Below are 26024 nucleotides of genomic sequence, written 5' to 3'. Positions count from 1 at the left end.
TCTACCTGGATGGGGCTTTCATCACCATGAGAAACATCCAACATCGTCGGACATCTTTATCTTCCAACTCACGCTCACTGGATTCCACTATCCACGAATCCTTCAATGTGAAGATACATGTGAATGATCTGACTCCAGCCCCTTCCCAAGAATGTCTGAATCTTTGCTCTCCTGTCAGTGAAGATGACTTCTTGCACCCAAACAAGCTTCTAAGTGATGGTACAAACACCTTCAAAACTTGCAGCATCGGTGGTACAGCTTCGAAAAGATTGGAGAAGAGGGCCAATAAGAAAACGCCTGCTCGCAGGCAAAGTTGGTCGTCAGTAGGTGCTAGTACTTCACCTGAAGAGGACAAGCAACTGATTCAGAGAAGGTAAATTTTTGGGGGAACTTAATGAATGTGTGTGTCTTATTAAATGGGTAATGAAAATATATTTTGGAAAAAGTAAGTTCAATCAACGTTGGAAGTCTAAAATGTAATGAAATAATACCTGGGTTAATCACTCATTTCTTTGTTAATTATTTTCTTATTAATGTATGTTTTATCATTTGCATTGCTGCTGTTTTTTTTTCCATTATTTACTTCCTCTGTATGCAAGGTCTGATTACTGCAAAGGCAAACAGGGCAAATTCCCAGGGCTCTTTGTCAGAAGAGGGCCCCAAATTTAAATTTTATGAATACAATTTAAATAATTAGCTTGATTAGTAATTAAAATAAATCAATAAAACTGAAAAACATTATGATGTGTTCATTACGGCAAGATTACAAATTTTTTGATCAACATTTTTTCCAAACAATAAGTGATTGACTATAAAAGGAGCAATTTGTTTTCTTGTCATTAGGTTAGCACTGGTTTGTTTCATTACTTCAGAGTATATTAATATTTTTCTGAACGACTATTTTCAGATTATTTTCATGATTTAATGTCTACCCCTAGCCCCATGCTGTCATAATCAGGCCTTGTCATAAATTTTAGTTATAATTTATTACCACTTAAAATTAATGAGAAAAATTAATTTAGAATTTTATTAACACTTCAGGTGGAGTCTCAGTAGCTTGGACTCTGATAGTGAAGAAGCATTTTGTAAATCAACCAACACAACTGGGAGTTTTCGATTCAAAGGATTCAGGAAATGCCATTCATATAAAAGTGCAACTCATTCTGGAACATCAAGGGATAAATCTAGAAATCATTCAGGTTTGTGATTAAAAAAAAAAAAAACATCAAAATTCTTGATCTGCAGATTTAGATAATATCAATCTTTTGATGATCATTTATAACTTTCTAATTATTCATCAAACATTTTGTGCTTATGAAATAGCTTCATTTTATCCATTATAACCTTGAAGCAGCTGTTTGATTCATTTCCCTTCAAAATTTAGACTTTACTGTAGATATCATTTTAATTTTCTCCACACAGATATCCTTTGAACTTTTTTAGAAAATCTTTTTTGATTTATCTTTGATACATAATGATTTTGAAACAAATACAAAAGTGACGACCAGCAACAGGCTCTGGGCCCAAAGGCTGCACTTTACTGCAAATCAGTCTTCAGCTTTGATATTTAAGCATCAGTTGCAAATCAAGCCTATTTTCTGCTTATGATTTCTCTCTTTGTTTTGTTTTTATTTCTTTACTTTTATTTTATTTATTTCTGTCACTGGTTGTCACCCGTACATTCTCGCGTATAAGACGATCTAGTGTATAAGCCGAGCCTCTACTTTCAGAAAAAATCGGGAACATTTTTGCCGCTGTTTTTGAGCATAAGCGTTTATAAAAAGGAGAATAATGAAATGTAGTGAACATTCTTCTGTTATAAAACGTCTTACTTTTGCACCAAAAGGGTTCACTTCTGCGATCGCGATTTTTGTTGAGGGTTCGATTTTGCTGTTACGATTCTTGATACTTGTTGCTTTTATTTTGAATTATTATCAATAAAATTCTGCACAACAGCCATATTGCATTTTTTTTTTAGAACATTAATTTGAATTTGCCACTTTCGGGGAAAATTTGCGAATGCGGCAATTCCCGCACTTTTCGCGTAGTTGACCGTTTACTGTAATTATTTAGTCTTTAGTTCACAGTCAGAACATGTTAAAGTTAGCAGAATGTGTAAGTATTTACTTCTTTAGCGTCTGTTTAAAAGGATTAGTCTAAAATCGGGGAAATGTTCATGATTTAGAGTGTTTTTTCTCTAAGAATTGTTCTGGGAAAAATTTCAGAAATTCTACCCTGCGTATAAGTTGATACCCTAACTTTTAACCTCATTTTTTGCACTAAATTTCTCTACTTATGCGCTACGGTATTTGTCCCCCCCCCTCCCCCCTCAATCTGCTAATAATGTCTACAACCATTGATTAGTTCAGTAGCATATTTAAATATGTAAATAAGTTAAATGCGAATTTTTGCTTTTTGATCATCTTCCACTGTATTTGTTGAAATGTTTTCTGCTCAAAAATTAGATATTAAGGAAACAGTAACTTTTAAAAATCTAGCACAAAAAGTGAGATATTTGAAAATAGCTTCAGATCCTTTTGAAAATATTTTATGCAAGCATTAAATTTTAAATTTTTGAAAAAGTCTTTTATTCTTTTTTTTTTTTTTTTTTTGCTTTGGAAATATTACTTTGGATTTTTACTTTAGAAATGTGTTTTAACAAATAAACACCGTTAAAATATTCTTTTACTCATTATGAATTAAAACATTTTTTTCAGATGGAAGCTGCGAAGAATCATTACTGTCTAAGTCATCCAAACAGTCCTCCAGTTTTCCTTCTATGCACAGCACTACTGCTGATATTAAAGAGGTCAGAACTCCATCTCTTACGCCTTTTTTTTTTTTTTTTGAAAGTTGTTTCATTATTATCTATAATTTTAAATGTTGCCATGGTTATGGAGTATTTTCAATGCCTGATTTTTATTTCAGAATGTGGAGCCTCAAAAAACACAAAGTGTTGGCAGTTTGAGCTCTTCTGCAAAAAATTTCTTAGTTTCGTTCCGTAATCACCCCCTACAAAAATCCTTGTCCACCCCATCTATAAATGTGGAAGATGAAGTAGGAGATCAAGGTAAAAATACATTATTTTTCTATACAGTAAAACCCCTCCTAACAGACACCCCTCTTATGCGGACAATTTTTAATTCCCTGATTCCAAAGCAAATAACATTATGAAACCCCTGTCCTGCGGACAACCCTCTACTGTGGACAAAAAAATTTGCCCCGTTAATGTCCTCATTAGAGGAGTTTTACTGTATTTTTTATTAATCTACAATTGCTTAAGCTGCAGTTAAAAAATAAGACAAGCAACAAATTTTCCTTTGAGAAAATTTTTCAAGTGGTTTGTATGATTCTGCCATGGGAAGGTAGAAGGGCAGTATCTCCAGAAATGAGTTTTTGAGATATTTGTAGAAACACATTTTGAATTACATATACTTAATTACAACAGGGAAATGTTGTAATTTGATGTTTTTTTCATGTTTTATTTTCATGTTTTCGGAAACCAAATTTGCAGCTTTGAACAATAAAGCTAAAGTACAACAGATGACAAATGCAAAAAAAAAGAAAAGTAAAAATTTTCATGTACATCTCTTTACTTGCAACGGCAGATTTCTCTTTTGCCTGTTACTGTTACAAACTAATCACAGAGACCTTACCCATCCCACCCCTTCTGTAAAAGGTATATATATATATATATATATATATATATATATATATATATATACATCCAAACAATTAAATAAATATTTATTGTGAATTCAATTGTAACAGATTTTAAAGTGTGGAAATCAGAAATTATTCCTTCTATTAGCAGAGTCAATCCTTTCTTCCACCCATGCTATGCACCCCATGGTAATCCTAAGACTTTATACTAAGCAGTAGAGCAGGGGATAAAAGTGTTACTTGAATCTTCTCATTATAGCTCAGTAGTTGGGGATTAATTCAACCTTAGACAAGTTTTATGTATTGATTTACTCATTTTATCATTGGATAAAGACAATAATTTATTGTGTTTTCAATTAATTTACATTTCAGAAAATTATGCTGTGTTTGAATTTGATCAAGTCTTAATTTTTGTTTTCAAACCTATTCAGTGATTTAATTTCTGTTATTGTAACAATTTATTTATTTCTAATCTTTGTATTTATTTATTTTTAGCCAAAGAAGACATTCATAGTAATCGACAAAGGTAATGGTGGTGGTTCTTTTGTTATGATTTATTAAATTTGTTACTTTTATAATTTTAATATTGTTAGTTTCTTAATATAAGTTCTTGATGTTATGTTTGAATTTTAAAAGAAAATATTCCTTTTTAAAGACTTTAAGTATTTGCCTTTTCATTTGAGTTTTGCTCTACCATGTAATAAAAGATGTTTAATATTTAATTATATTTGTCAACATTTAAATACTTGTTCTGCAGTTACGGATAATGATATTTCCCCCCAAAAAGTATAATGTTTATATTTTAAGCAGAGTTAGAAACAGTCAAAAATGACTTTCTTTTATTCAATTATAATTTAATCCCCTGTACAAAAGATTCTCGGGAAACAGAAACTAACACTTAAGTCTGGCATAGCTTTCTGAAAAATGTTTAATTTGTGGATTAATTATAATTAATTTTTATAATTGTTATTATTTATCAGTTTATTTAATGAGAAAGGTATTAGCAAGAATTGTATTAATTTGATGAAATAATGTCTTATCCTAAATAATCACTTTAAAAATGTTCATTGTGCAGAGTTTTCTAAAAGAATGAGTGCAAATTTTAGCCATGTAGCAGAATTGGATTTACATGAGATCTAATGTAAATATAATGTTATAGATTCTGTGAGAAAGTTGTTACAAAATATGATTTAAAATTGTTTATATGGTGATATTTAAAACTAAGAAGTATATACAATGTGTGTACTCTATTTATCTGTCTTACCTGCTGTCCTAAAATTTCTAAATCAAATTCTGCTGTCTAGGCAATGTAATAATTTCCCCCTATTTTTACCTTGTCACTTCTGCACCTTAGTTTATCCTGTAACTTTTTAAGTTAGAGTGAGTTAGTTTCTGATCACTCATTTTTACATTTCCCCCCTAGTTTCCCAAAAACATTTTACTTACAATTTTACTCACTTTGTATGAACTTTAATACTCGTATGCCCAGAATAAATAAATATGTATATATAAATACAAATACAAATGTGATGCAAGCAACAGGATCTGAGCACAGCTAGGCTGATCCTAGTCTGTTTATTAGTCCCCAATGAAGATCAATGGCCCTCTTAAAGCTAGCTATCCCCTTACTCATTACTGCCTCTTCTGGTGGGGCTGTTCCAAGTGCCCACAACCCTATTATTAAAGTAATAATTTTTCCTAACTTTCCTGAGATTTGTGTAGCTTAAAGCAATGAGTCCTTGTCCTACTTTCTGTGCAAAAATTTAACCCATTAACATCTTTCATTTTTATTAAGAAAAAAGAAAAGGCATGCATGCACTTTCAAAAATTAAGAGAAATATTTCTAACATATGGAGAGGTAAATAATACACCTCTCCTTGCAAAATGAGTTTTCTAGATACCTGGTTGCTTCCTTCCTTTGTAAGTCGTTAATGGTTAAACTTTTATCACTAATTATAATCATTAATGCACTAACTCAGAAAATAATATATTGCTCTCTCGTGTGTATATTGACTAGGACCAGCCTAGCTGGGCCCAGAGCCTGTTGCTGGTTGTCACTTTTGTATTTGTATAGTTAAAAGAAAGTCATAAAACCCACAATCCACAAATATTGTTTACTGCTCTGTTATACGTTTTTATAAATTTAGCATCTATTGAAACTGAATTTTGCAATTTCAACTTATATACAAATACAAAAGTGACGTCCAACAACAAGCTCTGGGCCCAGCTAGGCTGTTCCAAGTCAATTTACAATCCCCAGTGAAGATCAGTGGCCCTCTTAAAACTATCTACTCCCTTGCTTATTACCACCTCTTCCGGTAAGCTGTACCAAGGTCCCATTACCCTGCTAAAATAATAAGTTTTCCTAATATCCATGTTAGCCTGAGATTTAAATAGCTTAAAACAGTGACTCCTTGTCCTGTTTTCAGTGTTAAATTTTAGCCCTGTAACATCTTTCATTTTAATAAATTTAAACAACTGAATCATGTCCCCTCGGTCTCTTCTTTGCTCAAGACTGAACATTTTTAGCATTCTAAGCCTGGAATCGTAGTCTAAATGAGAAAGTCCATTTATAAGCAATATTGAGTAAAATGTTGAGTTCTTTTTTCTGATTACTTCTGTTGTCAGAAAACTCTAATTTTTAACCATTTTTTGTATGTGCTTAACCATTTGATTGCATTTATTACATGAGCAGTATAAGTATAAAACATTGGTTGTTGCACAATACATTATGCTGTTCATTTTTGGTCACCTTTTCTCAAGAAAGATATTTCTTCATTGGAAAGGGTTCAGCGAAGGGCAACTAAACTGGTAAGGCAACATTCAGATTTAGATTATGATGCCAGATATAAGAATCATAATATGTATAGTCTGGACATGATTCAGTCATTTAAATTTATTAAAAGAAAAATGTTAAAGGGTTACATTTTTGCATGTAAAGCAGGACGAGGAGTCAGGGTTTTAAGTTATTCAAATCTCAGGCTAATCTGGACAGGGCCTGATTACTGAATAGGCCACCTATGCGTGTGGCCTAGGGCCTCCACATTTTAAGGGGCCCCCAAATGGCTAATTTCTTTTAACCAATAGCTAAAACTGTTTTTGCCAATGGCTAAAATTGTAAGGATTGACTACACAGGGGCCCCAAAGAAGTACATGGCCTAGGGCCCCCTGATATCTTAATTGGGCCCTGGTGAAAATTATTACTTTATTGCTGTTGTGGCACTTGTAGCAGCTTCCTGTGAGATTCTGTAATGAGTAAGGGGGTAGATAGCTTTAAAAAGGCCATTGGTTTTCGTTTGGGGACTAATAAACTGACTTGGACCATCCTAGCTGGGCCCAGAGCTTGTTTCTGGTCATCACATTTGTATTCATAAATAAATCTTCTCAAATCATTCCACCACTCACATCATTTACTTCTGTTTTTATTGTTTATTCCAATTGGCAATATCCTTCCAGCACTGCTTTTTCTTTTGGCACATTTTATTTTATTTTTATGGAATGCTTCCTTATTGTATTATTATTTCCAGCCTATGCACAATGCACCCTTTACCTCTTCACGATTTAAGCCCACAGTTGCATGAATCGTTGGATTGTGATGAAAATAACCCTGATATACAACAGGTGTCATTAACTAGCCTAATACGAGAGTAAGTTATGTTTTTATAAATCTGTGCTGTGCATACTGTATGAATTTATACTTTTACTAAAGTTGGTTTTTGCTCATAGTGTTCAAATGAATTCTGTTGCTGCTGATAGTGATGAAGAAAAGGTCTTTATTAAGAGGAAGAAACGATCAAGCATATTTTTTAAGAAAAAGCCTGTAAGTTGGATGTATAATATCTTTTTCTTTCTTTTTTTTTAAATTTAAATCTTTCATGGGATCTCAGCCAGTACTATTATTGACAATGCGTAATTTGAGGTAAAAGTAAAGGTTTTATTTTCAAACCATATGCTGTGTGAAATGTCATTAACAGTTATGAATACTGCCATGGGCGTCCATAAAGTGGGGAAGTGGGGGTTAAAGCCACCTTCCCTCCTAGAAATTAGAATGTCCTTGCTTTTAGCACTTTTTCTTTGCAAAAATGTAATTACCTTTCTTTTCCAACCATCAATGAATAACTTATTAAAAATGTCAAATTTCAAAAACTCTAATCTGTACTGAAATTGATTTTCATGGGGAAAATATCCTGATATACCATGGGGAAAATATCTGAGCAAACGCCACCCCCCTTACAATTTTGCATGTGGGCACCCATGAATACTGCCTCATTCTAAAACACATTTTATTTTTCTGGGTCATCGATATGTCATTCACTTCAAATTAACGTCATATAATGTCACTGTTTTAGTATAATTTTAGAAGCATATCCAGTTACATGATAATGTATTATTTCTCTTGTATCTTTTTCAGGACAAGCAAAAATCAAAAGAAGGAAAGAAAGCTCACCAATTTATTGTATATACTGGATCAATTATAGCATGTGATGTTTGCCAAAAGCCTTTTAATAAAAAACAAACTTTAAAATGTGAAAGTAAGAATGTTAATCTTGACTTAGCATTGTAAATTGTTACTAAAATTTAATTTTCATATGTTTTCATGGACAGAACGGTTTTAAAAATGCTTAGCCTTTCAATAAATGATTTTTCAGAACAATATTTTATTCCTCTGAATTTGAAATAATAAATGTATTCACATTCAGTACACATTCAAAGAAGTATTCACATTCAGTTGCAATATATAATTTGAGCAAATTAAGTAGAAAGTTTGTGGATTCAAGAATTTGTATCTAATTAAAATTATGAGGGACAAAAGCGTGTTGTTCTAATTTATTCTGGAGTATTTTTTTACAATAGTTAAGTAGGCTGCAAAAAATATTTTGTCAGTATTACATTAAAATATTTTAAGTATTGTCTTCAACAATATGTGTTGGTTACAAGCATATGAATAAGATTCTATATTAAGTAATATTAATAGTCTAAAATCTATAAAAGTTTCAAATTAATTTTGGAAAGGTAGATTGAATAGTTGTGATAATTTACATATTATAGCATGTTATATATTATAACATCACTGTAAAACAGATTTGTTGCAGCAACAAAATGCTGCCATGTGTTTGATTTCTCAATTACAGCAAAATTTAATTGACTTTTTCAAAATTAATTTCTATAAATTGTCTTAGTTCCATCCTGCAGTAGTACATGAATTGTTTTTTAAACTAGAATCAAAACAGGTCTACTTATTTATAATCTTATAAAACATCTTTGTTTTTTACAGATTGCTTAGTTGTTGTTCATGACAGTGCTTGCAAAGATCAAGTTGTTGACTGCAATAAATTCAAACTTCAACGGGTATGGTAAACCTTTTTGTGTGTTCTTGTGTAATAATCTTTTACCATGCACAGTTATTTATAATATGTTTTCCTTGCAGACTCAAAGCAAGCACGGTTACACAACTTCTAGTAAAGATATGAACGTTATTGTAAATGGAAATTCAGGTAAATGGTGTATACACATCAATTGTTACAAGTCTTATTTTACATACCTTTGCATTCATTCATTGCCTTGCTTTATTTAATATCATTACTAATACCTTTAATCTCAAGGTATTTCGTAATAGTTTATGCTACGTTATATGAAGCACCTAGAAGTAAAGGGATGTAACTGCCAATATTTAAAGTTAACAAGTACAGATGAGGCAGTGAGAAGCAAAGGGATGCAAGTGGCAAAATTAAAAATTTGGAGATAACCAGTATAAATGATCGGTGAACCTCTCCTCTGTCTTGGGGCAAAAGATTGTACTAGTAGCCATGGTAGCTGCTGCTGTACAGCATAATTTAGAAAAACATTTAAATGAAAGCCTACCTAGGATCTGATCTTTAAATGCATTTTACTCGAAACTTAAAATAGTCCACTTGTATCCCTTTGCTTCTCACTGCCCCAAATGGTAAAAGAAACTCTCATATATTGTGTGGAAAGAGATAATACCGGTACCCTTAGTAGCAGTGCAGCCAAGGGCGTATCCAGCCCAAAATGGCAAAATGGAAGGGTGGGCAGGCCTATCTTTTGGGAGTCAAATGCATCCCCTGGATTTTGGAAACACTGTAGTTATGCATTTGTATGGATTTTGTTTTTTTTTCCCCCTTACAAAATTTATTGAATATATACCTTCCTTCCCCTTGAAAATTCTGAAATGAAGAGCCTGGGGAAGGCACTTTTCTAATTTGAAAATTTTCACAATGTATTGGGGAGGGATCATGTGCAATGGCACACTTTTGCATAGGAAATAACACTCTTTTTGTGGAGAGTTTGTGGAAAGGCAAGTGTTTTTGACACTATTACCTTGTGTTATTGTCATCGTGGTATGGCGCTAACCCAACTAAATTCCAAAAACTTTCCTGTTTTAATGAGCTCCTAAAGAAGACATACATTTTCAAAATCAGCCACAAAGATACTTGCGCTGAACTCATTGATAAGTTTAGAAATGGAAGCAACCATCAATTAATTAATTTTTAACTACTCATTTTTAAGTTTTGGTTTTATTTCTAATATTTTCTATTTTGATAAGGGAAAAGGAAAGAATGAAAAGAGCAACTGCCCCCTGAAAGCGCCCATGAACTCAATATTCATTTAAAAAATCTTTTCAGTGAATGCCTACCTACATTTTGAACTTGATGCAACTTTAAAAAATATTATTTACATCCCTTTGCATCTCACTGCTTCATATTTAGAATAAGCTTCATTTATAGTTAAGATCATTCATCATTATTATACCTGATCATTTATCATTCTTACCTTTCCTAATGCTTAACCCTGTATAAATGTTGTATTAGTTTTGTCCTAACTGCTTTTAACCCTCATTAATTTTTTTAAAAAATGCATGCTTTGCTCATGTTGTGTTGTCTGCATTTTGTTCAATAATATTTTCTTAAGTTTGCGTGTATGTGCTTGCAGGCCGTTTATCCCATTACCCCAATCGTTACCTTCATTTGGTGAGGCCATTGTCACAAAGTATGGTTCATCTAGGTGTGTGTTTTCATATTTTCTTTTTTTGGTGAGAACTTAAATGACCAATTATTATTCTCAATTGATAGAGGTTATGTTGGGATGTGTGCCTTTTAAAAGCTTTAAAGTAACAATACAGTGGACTCTCTCTATCTGAACACTCCCTAAAGTGAACACCCCAATATTCTGACCACATTTTTATGGTTCCGGCATATGTATATGCATTATCCAATCTCCCTCAATAATTTGAACACTTATGTTCGATCCCATGGGTTTTCAGAATAGAGTACTGTATATTACTTCCATGTGTATACAGGAATTTTCTCCATGGAGTGGGGGGGGGGGTGTCACAGCAGTCCTTACATGCATGCAAGGGCGGATTCAGGGAAGGGTCAAAGCAAAGGGTCATCTAACTGCCTTAAGAAATATGATTTTTGATGAAAATTTGAGGGAATTCGATCCATATGACACAAATTGCGCAACTGAAAAGTTTAAGGGGGGGGGTGAATTCAAACGAGTTTTGAACTCATTTTTAGAGGAGGTCCATGCACGCCATCACCCTTGGTGGTTATTGACACCCATGCTTTTCTGATACTTTTTCATCTTAGAGGTATAACATACTGGCCATTGAAACTTGACTGCCCTTTCAAAAATTTCAGGGTCCACCCCTGCATGTATGCATATATTCACATACTAAGATTTGCTATATGACTTCAAACCAAGGATTCTGAAGACTTAGTTCTCTTCCCCTGATTATTGTTATTTAAAGAAATAAAAATTATATTTTGAAGTATGCTTTTATAAGGAACATTAAAATAAAATATTTACAGAATGCCTATAATAAATTTGATAAGAGTATGACAAGTAACTTGTTAAATTTTTACATTGATTAGATGAAAGTGAGTGCTAGCATAGGCGTGTGCACGGAGGTCACCAGGGGTACCGTGGTACCCCCATTAGCACATAGAAATGAAAGTTAATTCAAAAGTGGCTTTTATTTTTAGGTTCATTAATTTCTTACCTCATACGCTTTGAAAATGTTTTTTTACTCACAATATTTAAAAAATTTTCTTAAGGCTCTTCTAAACCTCTCCGTAAAATCTGACACGGCAAAATCACGGAATCTGTGGCAACACAGAGGGTGTGTCTGGGAGGGTCTAACTCGTTTTTTTTCTGCTCTGCTAATTGGTCAGATTTCATGATGGACAGCGTCAATCACTGAGTACGTGAATGGACAGCCATAAATCTAAGCTGTGCCCGTCGGTACTGTCTTTGCTATCGGACGAGGGCAGAGAGACTGCGATGGATTCGAAAAGGATCCTGTTCCAAAACATGTTTCCCACCCGACCTGTTTCCCCTCCGTAAGAACATGTGTTTTCGTTTCAAAGTGTTTCTAGAGCTGACTGCTTTGCTTACGATTTCCGAGAAATCCGTATTCAGCGAAAGGAATAGCAGGGAAAGTTGTCTGAGTTGTCCACTCAAGTTCTCCCGCCAAAAGAGGGAAAGAAGAAAGAAGACCATGTGTCAGGAAATTAACTTATTCTGCACATTAGAAAATTTGCAGAATGCGTAGAAAATAGAATTGAGAAATGAAGGCAGAAAAAAAAAGAGAGAAAAGAAAAGTTATAACATAAATTCAAGTGCTTTATTAATCATCTAAATTTCAATATTGAACATGGTGCGCACAAATGATGAACAAAATTTTTAAAAATCGAATTTTCGAAACTACTGCACATATCACAATAAGTGATACTTGAGAATAAATAGGAACATTCCAAGGTTTTTTTTTTTCCTTTTCAGTTACAAACAGTGGCGGAGGTCGGGAACAGAAATTAATGTTGCGAGGGGGGAGGGGGATGTATAATAGTCATTGAGATAAAAGACGCAATTTTAAGAACTATCACTAACAAAAAAAAAACATTATTATTCCACTATAAATATGGATGTTATTCTCAGACATTAGTCATTCGCCCTGAATAAAATTTTATCAATCCCACAATGCTACAAGTTAGAAATAAATTCCCGTTCCTTGAATTTATTTTTCCATATCAACTGATGTATTTGACTGTACTCGGGTTTTCAACGCAACATTTCAATCCGAAGAAAAAGGAGCAAGTAATAAAAACTACCTAATAACATAACATAAAATCAAGTTACATGATATAAGGTATTTCTACTTCTTTCATTCGATTTAAAACTGCTCAGGGTTTGAATTTTTTAATGCAGTAATGAAAATAATCGAGATCAATATCATTAAGTACAATAATGGACACCTTGAGAACAAAAATTAACATTACCAAAAACCGGTGAACTATGCACTAGAAAATTGTTAAAAGCCATTTTATAACTGCCGAGCACAGACCAGGCATTAAAAAAAAAGGTTCAAAAGGTTCGCGTACATTCAAGGAGGATATAATAAAAACTCTAATTTTATCAACCCAGTATGTCAAAGGGAGAAACATGTTAGGAAATATTTTTTTAGCATTTCATTGAACAAAAGAACCTTTGAGTAATTCATGCATTAGAGACGTACCGAAAAGCACTTTGGTCGAGTATCGAGTTCGAAGTTCCAATTATGTTTTAAGAAGAACCACCGACACACACGTGACGAATTTTGAACTCAGTGGTCAGTGGAAGAGTAGTATATACCTCCATGTCCACACACACACATACACAAATAATAGTTTTAAAAAACAAAATTCCAGCCGAAATTTTATTGCGCATTATTGAAAATATTTGTTTCTGTCAGTAATTTGACAAATAAGTTATTTTTTAAATTAAAAAATAAACAAATACATAAAAGGTAGGGTTAATCAAGTTGGAATTAAAACAAATTAATATCAATCCATACTTCTAGTTCGCCAAACGTAAAAAATTTTTAAAAGCAAATGGAACAACGTTAAAAGCACAAATTGTGCAGGAGCACTGCAGACACGTGTTTCTGCATCATAAGGAACATCTTTTTCAGTGCATAAAATGTGAGCTAATGAATGTTTAAAAAATACGACTTTTGTCGGATGTCTATAAATCCATAAGCTCACGTTTTTGTGCATTGAAAAATGCATTTCTTGTAATGCCAGAACACGTGTCTGCAGTGTTCCTGCACATTTGTGCTTTTAACGTTGTTTTATTTTTTAAGAAAAGGTATTTTTATGCTTTAAAAATCCATTTAATAACATAAAAATTTCATATTTTCTGTACTTACCTTTTTTGCTCCATTTTTAATAAATAAGTTCCATTAACTTTGGAGCATTAAAATATAAGATTTACTCCATTGAAGCATAAAAAAATTCGTTATTCTCAAAATTTGAATTTGACTTTTAAATTTGAATTGTAAATGATTGCAGTATATTATATGCTTGCACTTTTTTATTAATTGTAACATCTGCTTTTCAATTTTTTACAACTACGCGGTATTGGCCGAGTTCTTGATCAAAATATGGCCGAGTACCGAGTAGTTACCGAGTACTCGGTGCGTCTCTAGCATGCATGCTGCAACAGGGAAACAGACAAAAAAAATTTTAAAGTTAATGACAATGTCTGAAAAATATCTACTTGCAAAACTCTAACTTGCAATAATCTATTCTATTGTGCTAGTGATTAAACTTTCCATGGCTGTAATTCCGTGATCAAAATACAAATATGCTACAATCCTACAAAGCTTTTTTTTTAAAATGGCTTCTTTTGGTATTTCTGCTTTATTTTCGTTCACGTGGAATAGGAATGAGGCTCTTTTCCGTTACGATTAAAATCTGTAATTAACGTATGAATGTTTGGTGTTTTTTCAAGTTTTCTTGACGATGTAAAATATGAGCACCTAACATACTTGATTAAAAATTTATTTTAAAATAAGGGAGAAGAAGAAGGAGAAAACTATAAAGACATATTTTTTAAAGTTTAAAACATTTTCAATCAGGAGTGCCAGTGCCAAATCTTTCTGCGATGCTCAAGTACACTGTTAAAACTACAGGTTGCATTCGGCAACTTTTAGGGGTTGAACGCTTGACCACCAGCGGCACCCAATACGGAGCCGAAATGGTACCTCTAACTAGGGTGAAAAACAGGCACCTTTTAAAAAAATAGGCAGCTGGGGTGAGAAATAATCAATCTCAAAGAAAGAAAACGGCAAATCAAAAGTCCCGAAAAAATTAAACGCAACCCTCCATAAATACAACTAAAATCCCCCCCCCCCCCCCCAAAAAAAGAAGATAAATCGCCATGTAATAATCAAAAGGGGAATTTTTTACCTCAAAACAAAAATAAAATTTTATTTAGTCACATCCGAGAAAAAAAACCTGGCAACCTTCTGAACGCTAATTTAAAATGAGATCGTACAAACAATAGTGTTCCGATGTAAAAATAGAGTTCCATTAGGCTTAGCAGTGCTTTTTATTTTTTCCCCGGTGATTTAACGGCCTTTTTTTTTTTTTAATTCGAAAGAAATGAATGAACTGTAAGGGAGTTTTTACGCGTGTTTTCGATGGCGCCAAAATCGAACTGATCGGATAGTTATTTCGGGTAGAAAGAGCCATTTCATGTCATTTTCGGGCCCTAAAATTAAAATTCGAATAGTTCGGTTCTTTTTTGGCATTTGAACCCCCCCCCCCTCCCCTACGTTCCTTCTCGGGTGCCCAAGCACCTCCCTGCTAAATTTGGTCCAGATCCGACGAAAACTGTGGATTAGTATAGGGTACATATATATACACACACACATATATATATATACACACACACACATATATTTGTTTTATTTATATACGAGCTGCGTTGCCCTACTTTGCACGGTCTACCTCGAAAATAAAAGTTGGGTCAAGTGACGCATGCTCAACAATCAAACTTCAATTACAGAAAAAAAATACTACAAAATTTCCCGTCAAAATAATCATTCTCAAAGAAAGAAAACGGCAAATCAAAAGTTCCCGAAAAAATTAAACGCAACCCTCCATAAATACAACTAAAATCCTGAAAAAAAAAGAAAGAAAAATCGCCAAATAATAAAAGGGGAAAATTTTACCTCAAAATGAAAACAAAATTTTATTTAGTCACAACCGAGAAAAAAAAAACTGGCAACCTTCTAAACGCTACTTTAAAATGAGATCGCGTAAACGATAATTTTCTGATTTAAAATTTCTGTTCCATTAGGCTTAGCAGTGATTTTTAATTTTTTCCTGGTGATTTTAAAGCTTTTTTACTTACAAAAAAGGAAGTATTGTATTCACGAAAAAAAATTATCTCAAAATTCGGACTTAATTTCCTTTTTGCTCACCCACGAATGAATATTGAGATTTTTTTTTCAACCCAACCACACGCGAATAAGTGCCTATAAACACCCGAAATATCCATTTTGACATTCCCCGAGTTAATTGCAACGACTTTTCTCGTGACGTCCGTATGTTCGTAAGTGTGTATGTATGTCACATAACTCAAGAACGGTATGTCCTAGAAAGTTGAAATTTGGAACGTAGACTCCTAGTGGGGTCTAGTTGTGCACCTCCCATTTTTGTTTCATTCGGATGTTCCAAAAGGGGTCTTTTACACCTTTTTTTTTTTGGGGGGGGGGGAGGGAGTCAATGTTAATTCAATGCAAACTCAAGTAGTAGTAGTAGTAAACTCAAGCTTTTGGTCGCCAACTTTGCGACAAATTTGGCGTTTTTTGAGCAATCACGATTGCTAATTGTTTTCATTTGACCGTCCTTGATGTCTGGTTCCTTTTTCAACCCCCTAAGTTCCTACTCGGGTGCCCAAGTACCTCCCGGCCAAACTTGGTCCAGATCCGACGAAAAGTGTGGATTTGTATAGGGAACATACATATACACACATATTCTTTATATATATATATATATATATATATATATATATATATATATATATATATATATATATATGTGTGTGTGTGTGTGTGTGTGTGTGTGTGTGTGTGTGTGTAACGGAAACAAACTGTTGATTATATATAATTAGCGACGATTATTCATAATTTTCAATAGACTTGGTAAATATGATTATCAAATTTACTAGTTTATTCACATAATTTCCTATTCTTCGTGGATATTGCAATACATTAGGATCATTTGTGGAGTAATGAGATCTTAATTACAAAAATTGAACATTTTCAAGCAACACAAGAAAACTCAATCGTCTAAAAAAAGAAAAATGTCTCGGTTGCAATTAAAATTTATAATAATATTTCAATTAAAAAACTGAAATGTGCCTTTTTTCGTACATAACTTTCATTTCTTACCTTGGAAAATGTATATTAGATAATAGTATTAATTCTATAAAAAAAAAAAAATTTATATTATTAACTATTTAATTTTTACCTAAACAAAACGGAACTTCAAATTTAATTACATATTTAGAATTCTAGATAATGTCAAAGTCTTGAAAATTAAAGATCTGAAAGTAAATGCACAACACACAAAGCCTCCATATCAAAAAGCAAACTAAGTCAATATTCTAAAGAAAAACATTTTCTTGTAGGATAACCTATTCGGACTCATTCTGCTATAACCTTCAGAGAATTATTACCAACTTTTTCACTAAACTTCATTTTCAAAGGCATCGTTGTGTGTGATATATCTGATCCTTCCAGAAAGATATGATTATTTTTAATTAATATTGATAGTTCTGGAACATTGTCAAGCAAAATATTTGTTCTATACAAATTGAGCTGATTTTTAGTAAAGCTATGGACTTTTATTATATTCACCACTACTAGTCAAGGAATATAGTTGATAAATATTAAATACTAGTAGTACCCACACGGCTTTGCCCGTAGTAGAAAATTAAAAGGTCTTATGGTTCGCCTGTATAATTACAAAAAATGTATGGTGAATTTTTCACCAATTGGCTTACACCATGTTATGGTTCCACGTTATGATAACTTGGTAATTTACTCGTCCATCGTATGATAATTTTGCTCGTGAAAATGTTCTTAAAATTGGAATAGAAAAAGAACAAAATCGAATTTTCGAAAAATTGCTTCGAGGTGCACACCCCACGCTACAAACTAACTTTGTGCCAAATTTCCTGAAAATCGGCCGAACGGTCTAGGCGCTATGCACGTCACAGAGATCCAGACAACCAGACATCCTCCAGACATTCAGACAGACTTTCAGCTTTATTATTAGTAAAGACTATTTCCCCTGCTTTTACGCTTAGTGAATGACAGTAATTTTTGATCGTGTTTGTGGGAAGCTTTCTTTTCTATTCTTCTGAAATTACATTACACCACAAACTGTCTGAAGCCTGTAATTTACCCCAAAGAAAACACGTGAAATGGAATGTTTTACCTTTTTCTTTAGTATTGTTAATCACCGCAAGGTAGCGTATTCGAGCTCTGGAGTTGCGAATAGGATTTGACCGTTTTTTAAATAATTTGACTAATTTTAATAATTTTAAAAATTTATTTTAATCGGTGCGCTTTTATTATTTACGGCTTCTGCCGATGATATCACAAATGATGAAATGCCATTCACTGTTGCCATTCGTAGAGCGTAATATTTAATTCGCATTTTTACTCAAGTGTAATGGCAACGATATGGTTGATAACAAGCGTAGAGTGCAATATTTAATTCGCTTCTTGATTACAATAACGTGAAAACGCAGTACACAGATGCGCTTACGTACATCATTTGTGACGTCATAAAGACTACGTCTTATTTTCAAAATCGGACATGTTAAAAAAATTTATTTAAAAAAAAAAAAATTATCGGGAAAATGAAAGTTTTTTCTCGCTTCATGTTATTATTATTATTATTATTATTTTTATTTTTTTTTTTTGCTTATTCAATCAATTTCAATGACTAAAAATAGTACTTTGACTGAAGGAAACAACCCCATTTTGAATAATCTCTGCGGAATATGTATAATCGCCAGATTAATCTCGTTCTACTGCACATACACTCAGGAGAGGGAAATTTCATGATTTACTCGCCACTTCCCCTAATGTGGCTAGTGTATTTTAAGTGAATTGGTTTATATTTTTGCAAATTTCACATCGAGATATAAATCGCAATCACTGTACTTGGCGGTATTTTTTTTTAATTAATAATTTAATAAAGAAATACATAAATAAAAATGGCATTTCGAATTTTTTTCCCATTATAAAATGCGGTAATTTTTACAAAATAACTTCCACATTTAAACGGGGTACTTATATTAAAACAGCATTGAAAAATATATCACCTAAATAATTTCAAAAACTTATCGAATAGAACTCTAAAGAAGAAAAAAAAATGTTCTTTTTAGAACGGATTTCGTCGATGTCGCAGAGATACAAGACCAACACACAAAACGACAAAGAATATTAGGGGGGATTCAGTAATTTATTGCCTGTCATTGAGGCAGAGCGGAGGAACGGAGAAGCAGCAGACAAGACCCTGAAGACCCTGGGGGGAGAAGAGAAAGTGGTCCCTCGAAGTGGGAGGAAATGGGTGTGGTCTGGTGAAAGGCGTGTTTTTCGCAGTTTTTCACAATTTTTCGAAAACAAGACTTTACTACGTGGAGAATATCAATAGAACAAATTGTCGCAGAAATAAACTTAAAATATTTTTTTAAAGAGAAATGTTCAATCTCTTGCGCTCCTTTTTCAGTTTTTCCATATCATTTTTCAAACGTGTGAAAATAGTCGTTTAAAGTTTTAAAATGTTATTAAAAAAATTTCAAAATAACTACAGAAAAAATAAAAAAGAGCATATCTAGTTCTAAGTCATAGCCATCGTTTAAAACAAACCGCATGAAAATATTCCAGTAATTTCTCGTGTTATGCTTTGCATAGGTAGCAGATTTTCCCGTAGAGAAAGCATTAGCGTCGAAAACCAAGATGGAGGGTATAGAAGAGCCTTAAGTGATAGCAGAAAAAGTAATGAAACTAACAGAAAATGGATGATCGTCGCAACATAACGCAATCTTCTAACGAAAGGTGAGTTTAACAATACAATATAATACCAATAATATTGTAAACAATATATGTTCAAAACAGGATTTAATCTTTAAATTTATTTTCAAAACAAAAACATTTTTGCGATTAGATATACCAAAATATCTTGCTTCATTTAGGGTTTTGAACTGTGATAAGGTGTACATATTTCAAACGAACTTCATCTCCGTCGATTCCGCAACGCGGGGGTTGGGGACGGCCGAGAAAACAAAAATAATAAATAAACATTTAATCTGTTCATGACAGAGTAAAATCTAAAATGTTTTGTAAGTTTGAATGTTTTTTCTGATAAACGAAATATTTAGAAACGACGCGTCATTTAATCTATTGTTTTTGCGCCGACATCAAAACTTATGTTTAAAAGTAGTCTGAATGGTGATCAAAGAATAAAATTATTTTTCATTTAGAGCAATTTTGAAGTCGTCTTAATGAAGCAAAGCAGCAAATTATTATTGCCAACACACACACACACACACACACACACACACACACACACACATATATATATATATATATATATATATATATATATATATATATATATATATATTAGGGTGGTCCTTATTTTTGAAGTTGCAGATATTTTACGCGACGCCCCCTCAATTTGTTCCATTGTACAAATAAATGATCCTTGCAAAATTTTAAGTCAATCCATGAATATTAACACGTGCCCCTAGGGCCCCCTTCTTTGAGTTCCGAAGAAAAAATTGCGGGCTTTCTCATTTTTATGTAAAAATATTCTAACGTTTTATATTTAAAGTTATTTTGAACCTCAATATGTGCTGCTACTTCCAGACCGACCATTATCTCACTTTCATTCTGTAAAATTTAACATGTTACAGAGAATGAAATGTACACCAATGGCCTTGGGTCAAGCGTACCGCTCTTCTGCGCTTGTTTCAACCAAGCGGCAGGGGAAAGTTTCTTCCCATCAAGATGAACACAAGGGATTCTATAGGCCATTAATGAATGGCCTAGGCCATTAATAAACGAGCTTTGACAACAACAAATTGCCTCCTCCAGGCTTTGGAAGTGCTGATTTACAAAATTCCCTGTGTATGTAATAGGTGTGGCAAATAGAGTTGCAAGGTTTCAATGCTATAAATATTAGTAATTGCAATTATATTTTAATTCGCTGTTCTTTAGTTAGAAACAGACCTAAATGCTTATGCAATTTTTAATTTTTAAAATTTCGAAAAATCCTCGATTATTCCTGACATAAAAATATACTGTATTCTCCATAGCTAAAATATAAATTTAAAAACATATCCAGATTGGAACAATGTAGAAATCTATATTTATAAATTAATTTTCTTCTATTTCAGTACATAATCCGTTATTATCATCAAATTCTTGCGATTCATAAGATTTAGAAACCAAAATGGGTATCTATCTTAACCTGTTGAGCTTTTGTTTTCTACAGCTGGTCTACCACAATGCAAAAATGCTCGACAACCATTAATATCTGCTCGCCTTTCATCACTGTTAGACAAATGCCATATTAGGGATAAAGATATTGTTCATTTATTTGCAGTCTATGTAGATGCAATAAATTTAAATCTAAATGACCTAGTGATCAATCGTACATTACTTAAGAGAGCAAAAGAAAATCTTCGAGAGGTAAAATTAAATTTCATGAATTTAAATTTAGATTTTGTAGTTATTTACTGGGATACAAAGGTACATCCAGATATAACTGGAAAAAGAACGCCGACAGGATTACCGTGATAGCTTCAGGTCCCTAATATTGAACAGCTACTCAGAATTCCTTAGATATTTCTTCAGTTGTATACGATATCTTTGATGATAGCTCTTTATTGCTAATTGTTCTAGCTGTAGTGTTTGATACAACGACTTGCAATACAGACCGTATAAATTGTGCATGCAATTTTTTAGAGCTAAAACTGAACGGTGATATATTACATTTGGACTGCCATCATCATGCACTCGAAATCCTACTGCAGAGTGTGTTCTTAAAGAAGTTCTTGCCTTTCTTAGTCCTAGAACCGATATTCAATTATTTAGGCGCTTCAAAATTTTGTGAAAAGATCTCCATCATTCTGAACTTATAACATTTCAATCAAGTATACATACCACTTAAATTCTGAAAGACGAAGTTGATGACATATTATTGTTCATAAAAAGCGGAATTGAGAAAGATTACAGAGAATTCTCATAACTTGTAATAATATTTACTAGTGAATTTCTTCCTTCAGGGATATGTTTTCGGAAACTTGGAGCTTATCCCTGACCCACATGGGTGGCAAAAGGAATTTTTGTTTGAAAATTTTTATATTTAGGAAACAATTTAAATTGACCTTACATGAAAAGAAAGCCCTTCAATGCTGTTTTACAAAGTTGTTTTACAATTAAATGCTGTATGAAGATGTGGTTTTTCGCAGCAACCCAATCGAGGCTCCTTTGAATAATATAATATGTCTGAAAAACTAGCAGCGTACAAAATGATGACAAACATGCAGCAGAAGCAGTGATTGGAAAATTCATAAATCATTTATGGTATTTAGGGGATAAACTAGCAGCTTTGTCCGTATTGGATGAAGGAATTAACTTTGAAGATAGGAAAAGACTAGTCCAAAAAATGCTTGTGATAAGGAAGACGTGTCTGATGACTGTTTACAAATTTCAGATAATAGTAGATGATTCGGGCGGTCATTCCAAACTCGTCAGCTTGCGAGATCGAGATTTTTGCTCACGTGATCGGTTGTGACGTAGAAATGTCGCAAAGTAGCATTTTAATCTACTCGAACGCAGCTTGCGGCTAGGTTCGAGTAGATTAGAATACTACTTTGTGACATTTCTCCGTCACAACAGATCACGTAAGCGAGAATCTCGATCTCGCAAGCTGACGAGCTTGGAATGACCGCCGTGGAATACTTTCTTAGTAAAGATCTTCCTCTTTATAGAATCAATTACGAGTCAATAAAACTGTTTGATAAGTTACAAATACTAAAAGATTTTTTTTTCCTATTTGATCTTGATTCATGGCAAAATGAAGGAAGCTATTTAAAGGGAAGAGAGATCGTTAAAATACTGAAAATTGTGAATGATACAACTGAAAGGGGAGCACAATTAATCGAAGAATTTCACAACTAATTTACCAAATATGTGTCACAAAGCAATTTATTTTACAGACCGTCCAAGACTATCGGGAAAAATACACACTATCGAGATACATTGAGAAAAGCGTACGATTGAGGAAAGTTTCTAAAGCATTATTTCATTATTATTCAACGTAAAATCTTCAGATGATATAAAGAAATTAAAAAGATTAATTGTAGTGTTACCTCACAGTAAAATATTTTGCAAACCTAGGAGAAACGATGTACTAGGTCTGAAGTAAAAACTAGAAGATTTGTTAGAAAATTATCAAAAGTGTTAAAGTTCAACGGCCTAGGGACACGTGTTATTATTGACCGATCGAGTTCAAATTTTGCACACGTTACTTTTTTTTATAGTGTCACAAAACTAGGGGGCGTTACTTGTTGAATTCCGAAAAAAAAATTTCCCATATAAATAAGGACCACCCTAATATATATATATATATATCTGAAAACAAAAGTATTTCAAGTATTATTCAATTTATTCAAAAACAGCTTTTAATTTATACAAAAGAATGTTCTGCTTTAGTTAATAAAAATTATTATACAATTCCTTAAATTTTAACCGGAGATTTTAATGTTAATTTTGTTTCAGATCGAGCTAAAAATTTAGTATCGTTTCTACAATCCAAATTACAATTACAAATGATTAATAAGCCAGAAGAAGCCATTACAAGTCACGGAACTGTACTTGATGCAGTCTTTGCAAAATTTTTAGATAACAAACAATGCAAAAATTTCGTTGCTTATTATAACTACCATAAGCGAATTGTTACTTTCATAGGATTAAATAATGATAATGATTTAATCCTATGAAAGTTATCACTTTTGCCGAGCGTCCCGTGACGCAGTTTTTTTTTTTTTTTTTTTTTGACAGTGAAAATTATTTTTTCAAGTTGACATTTTATTTTTTTAAATTTATTTTGGTAAGTGCATTAATTCATCTAATTTTTTTTCAACAGGGGAAAAAGAAACTATTATTTTTTGATAAGATGTATTTATTTTAATAAGCTTATTATTTTTAATAATTATTTTTTTCGTTTTAAAAGCGGTTAAAGAAATTTTTTTAATGGAAAAAAGTGGATTAGCTGCTTTTTTTAAAAGGTGCTGTTTTTTTTTTTTTGTTCGTTTTATTTATTTATTTATTAAGCATCTATTTTTTTAGATGAGTGAGGCATATTTTATTCTTAGAAATCAGCTTAAATTATTTAAAAAATATTTTGAAACAATTTGCGATTTTAGCTATTTTTGAGAATATTGATCAGGTACTAGAAAGTAGTATGGATTTGCGGGAAAGTAGGCTCGTTTTGTTCTAGACGGAACTTCTTGTTCTATGTAAGATAACAAAAATTCGCTAGACTGTAAATTTATCGTCATCATAAAGTCTTGCTGATGATAAAACGTTATAATCAAGCAGTTCAAAGCATTCAACACTTAAAAGTGCAGCAACCGTTATTACAACATAGTTTTGTCAAATTGCCTGACCTTATTTTAAAGCAAATTTTGTGTCTTCATGGTTGACTGTAGTTTACAAGTACAAAAAAAGTTGTAATTGCTCAAGAAAGTCTTCTTTATGTAGTTGAAATCCAAAAAGAAAAATGTCGCTGTGTAGCCTCATTTTTTTTCCATTGATTTGAAAACCGAGAAAAGAAGACTACCCCAATAAGATCATGGGGCATTATAAGGACTCCGGTGTCTTTATTGCGCCACTGAAGGGTCGAGTGGAGGATACGATCCATCGGAGGACACTGCATATAATTATGTGCTCAAACTGTGAGCAGGAGTGACCTCCAGAAAAAAAAAACAGTAAGTAACAACTTATCAGTGCCCCGAATGCGACGACTGATTTTTATCCTTTCCTATCTATTGAAGTAAATATGGATTTTTTCATAATGTTTTTGCGTTTATCAAATGTGGTTTAACATGTTTTATATTAAAAACCAACGAAATTAATATTTTTTATTTTTATTGTCTCTTTTGGCGTTTGTCTAGAGCTGGCCTGATTAGAGACCTTTGTTCCTAATAAGGTCAGCTCGCCATTTTAGGTAACAGCTTAAACCAAACTCAGTGGCACGAAAGCACATAAGGGTCAAAGCTTACTGTGCCCATCTCAGTCTTTCTGACCGAAGACTCTGGGTGTACTAGGCTGATTTTCCGATTAAATGGTCAGAGGAACGCGGAACCCCCGGTGTTTAGGTCACAAGCACGCTTGGTACTTATCTTATCCACCCAATTAAGGGATGCACGGCTGAATCGACCACGCCCGGCTCGTTGATCATACCCGGGCCTGCAGCGTGGAAGTGCGAAGCGCAGCCGCTTAGCCACTAAGTCAGCTTACAAGCATAATTTTAACTTAAATTTTTGCTTGGAATGATTTTTTCTGATTTTTTTTTTTTTTTTTTTGAGTCATTTGATGAATGTAGAGAAACTAGAGCAAATCAAAACATAAATGAGCGAGACACTAGGCATACCTTAGGTTGGCCTTGTTCAGCGCACTGACCATTCAACTAATTTATAAATTACATTTTTTTTTTTTTTCATTTTATTGAGACGACACAATCTTAACTTTCGCAAAAAAAGAAGTTATAGTTTAAAGTGTATGCTTTTGTTTTTGAAAATGAAACAAAATGTCCACAGTCTACCTTAAAGCTTTTCGTCCTCAATGAGTTAATCAAAATGAGTACAAACACATACGGTTGACTGTTAGCTTTGGATCAGCGATTGGCAACCTAAATTCTGAGCCGATCTACTTTCTAAGTTTGGCGAGCGCCAAGATCGGCTTGGGGGGAGGGGACTCCCCTCTCTGTGGCATTGGTAACATGTTGTTCAAAACAGTGTTTTCTTACTTTAAATATGTTTACAACATTCGAAAAAAGTTTGATCTGTAAAATCGTTTTTTCCTTTTGTAGACATTTTATCAATAGGAAAAAAGTAAGAAATAAATATTTCTCTTAAATATTAAAAAATTGGGCATTTCTAGCTTCCAGCGATAATAAAAAGTTCTGGAAACGTTTTGAATAACTTTTGTTTCAGAAGTTCTGTCAAATTCTGTTGCAGAAAATAATGTTTTTTTATGGTACTCTGAAAAGAAAATGCTCCAAAATGTTGTAAGGATCGACTGAAAACGGGCTCTAGATCGACCGGGCGATCGCGATCGTCGGGCTGCCCTACCCGCTGCTTTAGATAATAATAAAGTCATTTTGTTTTAAATTTTGATGTCTTTGGAGGAAAAAAAATGTATAGACTTTTCATAGCAGGTTCTAAAATACTTTATAGACGATTCTTTTATAGCCGTTAAAAGT

General features: G+C 32.9%; 1 protein-coding gene across 1 annotated transcript in view; it reads left to right on the top strand.

The window, feature by feature from the left end:
• The window catches only part of LOC129230278 (uncharacterized), a 26754-nt gene continuing 730 nt past the window's right edge, over positions 1-26024 (top strand). Inside the window, exons 1-10 of the mRNA XM_054864677.1 lie at positions 1-373; positions 1042-1199; positions 2718-2809; positions 2929-3070; positions 4159-4189; positions 7191-7310; positions 7390-7483; positions 8075-8195; positions 8939-9012; positions 9092-9158. Coding sequence (XP_054720652.1) covers positions 27-373; positions 1042-1199; positions 2718-2809; positions 2929-3070; positions 4159-4189; positions 7191-7310; positions 7390-7483; positions 8075-8195; positions 8939-9012; positions 9092-9158 — 1246 coding nt within the window. The 5' untranslated portion in view covers positions 1-26. The remainder of the gene's footprint in view (positions 374-1041; positions 1200-2717; positions 2810-2928; positions 3071-4158; positions 4190-7190; positions 7311-7389; positions 7484-8074; positions 8196-8938; positions 9013-9091; positions 9159-26024) is intronic.

This window comes from Uloborus diversus, chromosome 9, assembly GCF_026930045.1.
Source record: "Uloborus diversus isolate 005 chromosome 9, Udiv.v.3.1, whole genome shotgun sequence".
NCBI classification, from domain to species: domain Eukaryota; kingdom Metazoa; phylum Arthropoda; class Arachnida; order Araneae; family Uloboridae; genus Uloborus; species Uloborus diversus.
Note: the sequence above shows the minus strand (reverse complement) of the source record. Positions and strands in the feature narration are given on the sequence as shown.